At 33.1% G+C, this 10,467-nt stretch overlaps 2 protein-coding genes across 2 annotated transcripts; both read right to left on the bottom strand.

Moving 5' to 3' along the window:
* Positions 1-483: 483 nt before the first annotated feature.
* On the bottom strand, positions 484-2,172 carry LOC127078978 (aspartic proteinase nepenthesin-1). The gene has a single exon (XM_051019396.1). It carries the CDS (start codon positions 2,023-2,025, stop codon positions 661-663), a length of 1,365 nt encoding a protein of 454 aa, XP_050875353.1. The 5' UTR covers positions 2,026-2,172; the 3' UTR covers positions 484-660.
* A 2,017-nt stretch (positions 2,173-4,189) lies between these two features.
* Positions 4,190-6,190, bottom strand: LOC127078977 (uncharacterized protein At1g10890). Its single transcript, XM_051019395.1, has 3 exons — positions 5,858-6,190; positions 5,149-5,374; positions 4,190-4,599 (listed from the first exon to the last, which is right to left on the bottom strand). Exons 1-3 carry the CDS (start codon positions 6,058-6,060, stop codon positions 4,348-4,350), a joined length of 681 nt encoding a protein of 226 aa, XP_050875352.1. The 5' UTR covers positions 6,061-6,190; the 3' UTR covers positions 4,190-4,347.
* Positions 6,191-10,467: the final 4,277 nt, after the last annotated feature.

Here is a 10,467-nt window from a genome sequence, read left to right as displayed (position 1 = left end):
ACAATTAATAAAGGTATTTTAATAAATGATACTAATTTTATTATTAAAATTATATATCCAATCAAAAGAAAACAAAATAGTTTTTTTACGAGACCATCGAAATGGAGGAATTAGTCCATCAATGATGAATAAGATATTCATTTGAGCTCACACAAAAGAAAAATTAAAGTGTTTTTTTAGGTTGAAGAAAAATAAAGTATAAAAGAGGTTTTTACAAATAACAAGCTTAAAAAAAACTAAGAAGCTCTAGAATATGAAACCAACAAGCTATAAGCTTTAACTAGAGTCTTAACATTTAATCAACTCATTGGACTTGAGTGGTTAATAAAAACCAAACAAGCTATAAGTTTAACTAGAGTATTCATCTACCTATGGAAAAAAATTAAGGTGGGTAGGGTCGTTGAGCAAACACATTGTATCTTACAATGTGGTAAATTTTACGACAACACTCTATCATCCACTAATGTATGCAATGCAACATGATTGATCGATGAAGATTACTTAGATTTATAGAATGAAAAGTGAAAACCATCATAATATTGTTAAACCAACTAAGAAATGCAATCATAAAAACAATACTAGTTCTAAGACAACATAGAAAACAAACAAAGAAATAAAGAGATTTTGATGAGTCCATAATAACCATATAACACAAACTCATCACAATTTATTACACTGAGTAGGAACAAAAGAAATAGTTTCTTTCTCAAGATCATGATTCACCAAAATATTCTGTTGTTGAACATTACCAAATATAGACATTCCATTAGAAGCTCCCATAGCTAAACAAGCCACGCCTAAACTCGAGTCACCGATCATATAATTTTCGCCCGCCAACTCCAAATCACCGCCTTTAAAATGAAAAACAAGTTTTGGAATTTCAACTTGTGTTTTCCCTGATGGAAGACTAAAGCAAACATCTAATCCGGTCGAACCCGATTCATCGACGGGTAAATTCGTTTGTGATATAAACTCTTTCTTCAATGAATGAAAAGCATTTTCTTCAATGTAAGTAATCGTTGTGCCGGAATCAATAATCATGCCTCCACTTCCATCATCACTAACCTCAAAAGTTGATTTCTCAATGGATAATCTTGTGTCACCAACCGAGATTCCTTCGAGCGAAAGATAATAAAAAGAGGGTTGTAATGGATTTGTAATAAGTGGTGTTGTGACATGTTTTGTGACATGAACATTTGCAAGAGAACCTAAGAAAAGAACACTTTCTTTTGTGTCATCCATTGAGGTTAAACAATAAGAGAATTTTTGTTCTTTTAGTTGAGAAACCAAAGATAGAGAACCTCGTCCTAATCCAACTAACCCCGAAGCTTGTTCAAATCCTTCACCTTCATTGTCTTCACCACAACCAAAACCAATGTTTTGAACAGAAACTTTGTTTTTTTTGTTGCTTTCATCACCAAAAGTGAATGTTTCACTGCCTAAAATACCTTGTGTCATTGAGTTATCACCATATGAATAAACATAATTGCAACCGTTTTTGTTACAAGATGAGGAAGGTAAAGCGCTGCATAGGTTGCTACTACATGAGAGTTTTGAAAAAGTTGAGGATTTTTTTGGATCAAAGATTGGTGTTGGTTGGTTGTAACATTGTGAGCATGGCTTACATTGAGTCCAAATGAGATCACTTCCTGTGTCTAGAACTGCTGGATAAGAAACTGGTGGTGTTCCAATGGATAGTTCCATTAGATATTCGCCATTTCCCGCACGAATCGGTGCTTCGAACTGAGAAGAATCATGACTTGTTGATGATGATGATAACACCATTGCGTTAAGTCTTTGGAGTCGGCTATGTCCGCGGTTGATGCCATGTTGAACTCGCTCGAATTTCGTCAAGTTTTTGCCCGAATCAACATGGCGAAGAGCGACTCGGAAGCCGTGATGAGAGATTTTGTGAGGGCTGAGAGATCCTCTTGAGGTTGAGGAAGTTGGAATGATGAAAAACATGGTTACTAAAAGTGTCACCAACATGACACATTTTGAACAATTTAGTGTAGCCATGAACATTAGGTTGCACAAGAAGGACTTATATGATGAGTGAAGTTATAAAAATATGTTGAGTGAGGAAGAAGAGTGAATATTTATAAGTTTTTTTTGGTAGAGAAATGGTGTTAAATCTTGATAAATCACATGAGAAATGAGGGATCTTAATTGTAACGTTTTATAAAGGGTTAAGTAAGTAATTAGAGAGACGTAATATAGGTTTAGTGGTGAATGGGAAGTTAAGTTTTGAGTTATGAGTGTAGTGTCGCAACAAATACCGGATCTAGCGTTTTGGTAGATTATTATTATTATTATTATTATTATTATTATTATTATTATTATTATTATTATTATTATTATTATTATTATTTGCAAAACGTGGTGGTGGCAAAATCTAAGGTAAAGTAACAAGGTTGTGACAAAAACGTTAGGAGTATCTAACACATACAATTAAGAGAAGTTGTCTTCAACTAAACTAAACGAGGGACAACAATTTTGTATTTTGTAGTTTTTTTTAGTGATTAATAGATATTGTCAAGTGATGAAACACAATACATGACTTGAGGTGTCTTTATAAGTGGGCAATCATCATTTAGTTTAGTTTCATAGAATTGAATTACTCCAACTACATATTATTAATATTATCATGTTTCTTTTATCATAACACGCATCATTTATTTTCACGATTCAGATATTTAGTTTTGAACTTGAAGAAGAATGTTAAAAGTTTTAAATTGAACAATATATTATATCAACAGATATTTAATTTTGAGAATTTTGAGCATGAATGAGTATGTCAAAAGTTTCAAATTGAACAATATATTATATTAACATATTCCCTCTAGAAACCAATTTTGTAAAGTATGATAGATCATTTTGGATGACTAATTAATGTAGGAGTATCATGAATTGGGTGAACCATAAAATGAATACGAATCATTGAACCTATAGAAAAATGTAGTGTATGATATAAGTTTGTCTTAATATTATGTTTAAGGGTAAAGTTGGGAAGTGATTAGATTAGATAAGTTGGGTGGACAAACTGGTTTACTAATTTGCTACAAAGAGTGGAGACTGAGTTTTGTTTCAATTCTACGCATCCATTGAGATGGAAAGAAAAAGGTAGGTAGGTTATCTTTTTTGGTTAGGTGAGAAGGTTTTATAGACAAAGATATTATCCCAATATTGTTGCAAATTATATTTTATATTCTGTCTTGCAATAAATATAGTCAGGTTGAATGTGAATATGTGATGTTTACATTTGCTTTTTGGTATAATGTGATGTTGATATTAATTTGTACACAATACTTAATGCAGCTGAATTCACATTCTACATTTACCATGCTGATCATAACATAGCTAAATGTCCGGACAAAAATTTGGTGCAGTCCCTACCCACTTCTTTGATGCTCTTTCTTGTGTTATTACCCACTTCTTTGATGCTCTTTCTTGTGTTATTTTTTAGAAGAATGGTACACAGAGCTATTTATTTCTAGGCCTATCATAGTGTCCAACACTTCTTGTATGACACTCATACAAGAAGTGTTGGACACTATGAGAGGCCTAGAAATAAATAGTTCTTTGTACCATTCTTCTAAAAAATAACACAAGAAAGAGCATCAAAGAATTGAAAAAATCAGACAAATGTTGGAAAAATCAGATAAGAATCCCTCAAAAAATGGTTTTTTCTTAGACAAGTGCGCATTAGGATTGAAATAAAACAATATTTCAGTGACTAATGACTACATTTAGATTTAGGAATAGGAAGATTGCCTAACATTATTCCAAAAGAATACTAGTACAGTAAAAAAAAAAAAAGGTAGCAGGTCTATATGACTATGAGACATGTTTGACTTGTTCCCTTTGAGTAAAGCTATTCCTTACTCAATTATAGCATGATGTGAATATGATTATTGGTAGTACATGCCCATCTATCATCATTCTCACCTTACTCAGTCACCAAACAATTCAAATTTCAATAACTAGTTTCCTACAACTCTGCAATATTACACAACAAGACTCCACCACATATTTGATTGGGGAGTCTTAACATAACATTCTTGTAAGTGTATGTTTGATCATTAACTACTCTGCAGAATGAAAATTTCAAAACCAGTGAAGTGAAAGAGGAAGACCATTCTGTCATGCAATTCAAATGAATCTCAAAACAGTAGTAACTTGAAGAAAATAACATTCAAAAAATTTCTTTGATCTTGTCAATTGTAATCAAACTTGCAAGCTCAACTGTAGGAGTATCAAATTTTTCATTCAATATCACGGTTTCCTAACAAAGGTACATTCGTAAAGATAAGTTTGGGGGTATAGAATGACATTGCCTAATAGTAATTACAAACCATAAGAGTTAGCCCTAGATTTGTTCCTGCCCATAGAATTGTTTTGATAAGCATGCTCTTCCTCCTCGAGTTTCTTTCTCCGAGCAGACTCTTCTTTCTGTCTCCGAATCATCTCTAATTCCCTTTGTCGTTCCTCTTCCTTCCGTTGTAGCTCTAGAGCTTCTCTTCTCTGAGACTCTTCCACTCTCCTCCTATTCTCTTCAAGCATCTTATCCAGCTCTTCTCTCTCTTTTCGAGCTTGTGCCTACAGAATGTCAACAAACACAACACAATCCTCAAATGAGGACACTGGAAAAAAATAAGGAACATGATTAAGATTTCAGTCTACCCCCAAAATAAAAGTAGTATGCCCTTTTTTAGATACAAATAATATATCGGTTAAGAAACTCGTTAAACGATAGACACTCATTCAACACAGTTGCCTGATTATTATAGTGCTAATGAATGAAGAAACTTAATGTCAATGATGCAAAGTTTAAGTTAATGTTTCAGTACAAATCTTGAATCAAATTTGGGAAATCCATTGTATATCCAAAAACCTGTTTATGATCTGACTATAATTTGTCACCAATGCCACAAAGATCTTCAAGGTGGCATCTAGTTTACCAGGCAAAGATGCTTATAATATATCTCAAACAAATACTTTATCCATACACAAATTATCAATCTCTCAAAAACTATCACAGTTTCAATAAGTTTCAATATTTGAAACCCACTCCAAATATAATTTCAGAATTATCAAGAACTTCCCCCTATTATCTTTTTCACAGAACAAGGGGCACCGAATACTTACATCTTTTCTTCTAGCTTCAGCAAGCATTTCCTGCTTTTCTTTTTGAAGTTGAATTTCAACATCATCAAACTTCTTCTTCAATCCCTCTGCTATGCGCCTTTCTATTTCTAACTTGACTTCCTCAGACTTAAGCCTCTCCTCCACATTTCTTCGAACAGCTTCTTCTATTCTTCTTGCAGTATCTTCTTCCAACAGTTCCAAATCCTCCTCAAGTGGAGCCTTGTTACTACCAAATGCAAAATATTAAAAGATATCAATTAACGAAGCACGGACACGATACAAGTATCTGATAGGCCGATACGTCAATCATTAAAAAAATATAGGATACTACGTAAAATTATATATTAGCCACGTATAGCGACGTATCGGAGCGTATAGGCGTATCGGATACATTCAGCAACTATTTTGAAGTGTCCGTGCTTCGTAATAAATCAACATTGATGAATATAAAAGAAATATACACAAACAAATAAGTAATGTAATTACTATACCCAGAAACCGTCATAGAGAATCGTAGAAAGATATCAACTCTTAAAGAAATTTTCTGAATAATAGTTCAATACAAAGAAGCACCATTTTTATAGAAGGGACCGATAACAGAAATAACTAACTAATAAACTAGAGGATAATTAACATGATTAATGAATTAAACTATAATTAACATAAACAGATGAAAGGTGAAACAAAACAAAGGCAAATGTAATAATACCTTTTGTTGTTTAGGGTTGGAGGATGGTGTTTTTTGTGTCTAAGAGAGGGAGTGCGTGATCTGGGTGGAGGAGAGGGTGAAGAAGAGGTTCTGCTTCTGTGTCTACGGTGGCGTCGGTTTCGGCGATGAGATGGAGACGGAGATCGAGATCGGGAGTGTCTTCTTCTGTATGGAGGTGGCGAACGTGACAAGCTTCGACCCATTCTCAAACCCTAATCAATGCACTTCCAATTCATTCATTCATTCACTTCTTTTAGATTCAATTGTTAGTTTCAATATTAATAGTAATAATATTATGCTTCGATGAATTGTAGAAGATAAATAATAACTAAATTATTAACTTAATCTCTAAAATATATCTCTAAATCAATTTTGTATATTTTAAATATTATTTAGTAAGATTATATTTAAGCAAATTAAAAATAGAAAATTTCATTTAAGAGCAATTGACTCCGATAGTTCGAGATGATAAACATGTATGTTTCCTTTAGGTCAATTTTACAAAATTCTGAAGAAAAAAAATAGGTAAGACAGCAAGGACGCATTTTAGCTTTGGGGTGCATGTATAAAATATTAATTTATCCAAAAAAAAAAATATGTATGTTCTCTTTAAATCAATTTCGTAAAAGTCCTAAAAAAAATAAGATAAACATATTTGAGGGTGCAGGTATAAAATATTAATTTGTCCAAAAAGAAAAAGCATGTACATTTCGTTTAGGTCACTTTTACAAAAATATGAAAAAACAGACAAAGATAAAACAGACATATTTGAAGATGCAGGTATAAAACATTAATTTATCCAAAAAAAAATGAAGGGAAGACGAGTTTATCCACAATCATGGTATCTTTTAAATTTAAAAATGTAAAAAATTATAATGTCTACATTCACAAAAATATATTTAAAAAAAACAAAGGGAATTGCTCGTTACATCTTTATATGTGCATATCACACCTCTGAAAACCCAAAAACCTTCTTCATACATTCGGATATGTATTTTCTGACGCATCCAAAATCACACCAGACTGTTTTTTTTAGATTCATCCCATTTTGAACAAAATATGGTCCGGAGATGCATCTATGTATATAATTTAAGGTGTATCTGGATATGCATCTCCGAAATATCTCATGTACTCATTTATGGTGTTTTTATTCACTGAGCTATTTTATTTAATGACTCGGTGATGTTTCCAAAGATGAATCTCTGAAAATGTCAAGCGGGAATTTGGATAAAACACCACCTTGTATGATTTTCTTCTTCATGCACAAACATACTTCATTTTCAAACCCCTTAAAAAAATCTTTCACTCTCAATCAACTTTTTAACACCAAAACATCATTCTTTGGTTTTATCATATCAAAAGAAACAAAAAATATTGGAATTACAGGTAACGTTCATTCATTTCATCCCTCATTCCTTGCATTAATCTGGTTTTAGAGCTAAACAAAAGAACGTTGAATCTGAATATGCATCTCCGGACAAAGTTTGGTGTGGTCCAGATAGATATTGGAATTGCAGGTAACGTTCATTCATTTCATCCCTCGTTCCTTGCATTAATCGGTTTTAGAGCTAAACAAAAGAACGTTGAATCTGAATATGCATCTCCGGACAAAGTTTGGTGTGATCCAGATATGCATATCCGGAATATCGTCATATTTTGATTATTGAATATGCTTTTCTGTTATTGATATCATTAGATAGTGCACCTGGATATTCTTCCCAAAGTTATTGCTAGTGTGAATGTTAAACCAATTGAAGTGAAACATGATGTTAAATTGGATAAAGTGAATGATGATTTACACCGGGTGCTCGACCGGTCATTGTTGAGATAGATGTTTATGCATAATTTATGAATAAACAAGAGTTTATTATTCGTTAACATATGCTACAATGGGTGTGCATGAAGGCCAGGAAAATGGGATTTGGCGTTGTAATCTGAAAGTTCGACAATGATTCAGATATAAGACAAACATTTGTAACAATGAGATGTGAAAGAAATGGCATGTACCAACCACTAATTAGGACGTTGAAACGAGATGACACGGAATCGAGAAAATATGAATGTCTATTTAAATTACGCAAACACCGTACGGCGGATGAAACATGGAAATTCAATGTGATTTCCGATATACATAATCATGCCTTGACTGGCAAGCTAGTTGGTCATCCCTTTGTATGCCGACTTGTTTTGAGGAAAGGGAACTTTCTTCGGAAATGATATTAAATATGGTTGCTCCAAAAAAATACTTGTATCTTTGAAACGGAAAAGACCTCTAAGTGTTTCAAATATCAAGCAAATATACAATGTGCATGCTCGAAACAACAAGGTCGTAAGAGGACCAAGATCTGAGATGCAACAAGTGTTGAAGCTTTTGGAAGATGATGCATTTGTTTCTAGGTACAGAGTTTGTAAGGATAAAGTCATTGTTCAAGATACATTTTGGAGTCATCCCAATTCCATTACGTTGTTTAACACTTTACCAACCGTGCTCATAACTGATTCAACATAAAAAAAGAAACAAGTATAGATTTTCACTCCTGGAAATTATTGGTGTTACTTCTACGAAGATGAATTTTTTATTCGGTTTTGAATTTTTGGAATACGAAAAATAGGACAACATTACATGGGCTTTGGAAATATACATGACTACGTTGAAGGACCAAGAAAATGTGCCACAAGTAATAATCATCGATCATGACACCGTATTGATGAATTCGGTTGCAACGGCATTTCTTACATCATTTGTATTACTTTGTAAGTATCGCATTACCAAAAGTATGAGAAGTCGAGTAAAATCAACGGTAGGCACCAAACTAGTCAAACTTGAATATGGAAAAAATCGTCAAATCTGGTGTGGTGGTGGAAAATATAATGGATGTATGGAATGGTATAATAAATTCTTGCACAAAGGAATTATATGTTGAATTTGTAATACGTTTCAGGAGTGTGTGTGCAAGATATCCAGATTTGATGAAATATGTTGAAGGCACTATTTAGGATCAGGTTAAAGAGAAGATTGTTTGTGCGTATAACGATAAAGTTCGACACTTTGGCATTAAAATAACTAACAGAGTTGAATTTGCATATCATAGGCTGAAGAATTGAATGGGAAACAATAAAGGTGATTTTTTTCGATATTGGGACATTGTGAACCAAATTCTCTGAAACCAACACAATAAGATACATACATCTTTTGGTCGGAGCATTACTATGTTAGAACACAAATTTAAAGACAACATCCTTTATTCACAGTTGGTTGGTAATGTATCTTGGATGGCATTGAATTTTATTTTTCACGAAGCCAAACGAGCAGATAAAACAGGTTCAGATAGCTCAAAGTATGGATGTACACTTAGAAAGACGTATCGTCTTCCATATGCTTGTTTAATTTAAAAGAAGATGAAGATTGAAAAACCATTATGTATGGATGGAGTTGTTACTCACTAGAAAATGCTTCTTTTTGATGAAGGCGGCGCGATGAAGGATGATAAATCAAACATACTATTATAATCGAGTGTGAGGTCATCCAAGAGAGATTCATGAAAGTTGATGACATCATGAAATTGCATATCAAAGAGCCATTGAGGAAGTCTGCCTATCCAGAAATAATGGACTTGAAACCATTTTTGGAATCGGTTAAAACAAATGGTGCCCCTAAAAAGGTTAAACCGACATAAAGTGACAACTTCACGTGATTGTCTCCTTCATACTATGAACATGTTGGCTCACAGTTTATGGATTCTCCGATTCCAAAATCCCAAAAAAGTACTTTCAAGGATGCTCGCATTAACAAATGATCTCCTCCACCACCTTTACCAAAAATCGAACACATTGAAGAGATGTCGTTTTTATGCAAAAAATACATTGAGTGAATTGTAAATGTTGAAGATGACGACAATTGTGGTTTTCAAGTTGTTTCGGGTTTGCTTGGTAAAGGACAGAACGACTATCAATTTGTACATTGCCATCTTATACAAAAGATGATGGTGCATAAGGAATCATACACAAAGCTATATGGAAACAAAGAAAATTACGATGCAATTCTCAATGCTTTTTTTCCTTGTCTTAGTGGTCCGACACCATTTCAAAAATGGACGCGCTTCCTGGAAATGAGACATCTTATAGAAAATACTTATTATAGGTTGTGTATTGATTTAACATGATATGGTTTCTTGGAAACATTCTTTCCATTTCGGAGTAGGTCACCTCTAAATCCATCCGAACGCATCATGTGTATTGGGTGGATTTCAAAAACACAACACTTTGTTCAGGTTTATTTGAAACTGGGATATCCTATACCAAAGACATCATCAGAATGGACAACACATTTCATCCAAGATATTGAAACTTGGTCGGATCACTTTCTAGAAAGAATGGAAGAGTTCACCGAGTTGAGCGACGTTGAAAGAGAAGTAAATAAGGAAAAGCCAAAGAAGAAACCGCCAATAGATTTAGGTAGAGACAAATGTTTTGATATATTTTATTTTTAATCTAATAATGTAACTTGTTTTTTTGTATGCAATATTATCCATAATGTTATAAAATTGTGTGGTAATTTTTGGACAATTTTTGTGCTTCTAATTTATGCTTTTGTGCTTTTAATTTTTGTA

Source organism: Lathyrus oleraceus, chromosome 5 (genome assembly GCF_024323335.1).
Source record: "Lathyrus oleraceus cultivar Zhongwan6 chromosome 5, CAAS_Psat_ZW6_1.0, whole genome shotgun sequence".
NCBI classification, from domain to species: domain Eukaryota; kingdom Viridiplantae; phylum Streptophyta; class Magnoliopsida; order Fabales; family Fabaceae; genus Lathyrus; species Lathyrus oleraceus.
The sequence above is the reverse complement of the archived record's forward strand: the minus strand, read 5'-3'. Positions and strand labels throughout refer to the sequence as shown.

What these genes read in the sequence shown, in the direction of transcription:
- LOC127078978 (XM_051019396.1), bottom strand. Translation starts at nt 2,025, where the DNA reads ATGTTCATGGCTACACTAAATTGTTCAAAATGTGTCATGTTGGTGACA.
- LOC127078977 (XM_051019395.1), bottom strand. Translation starts at nt 6,060, where the DNA reads ATGGGTCGAAGCTTGTCACGTTCGCCACCTCCATACAGAAGAAGACAC. An exon ending in CCAACCCTAAACAACAAAAG is followed by an intron (nt 5,375 to 5,857) that starts GTATTATTACAT and finishes TGCATTTGGTAG; the next exon opens with TAACAAGGCTCCACTTGAGG. An exon ending in CTGAAGCTAGAAGAAAAGAT is followed by an intron (nt 4,600 to 5,148) that starts GTAAGTATTCGG and finishes GACATTCTGTAG; the next exon opens with GCACAAGCTCGAAAAGAGAG.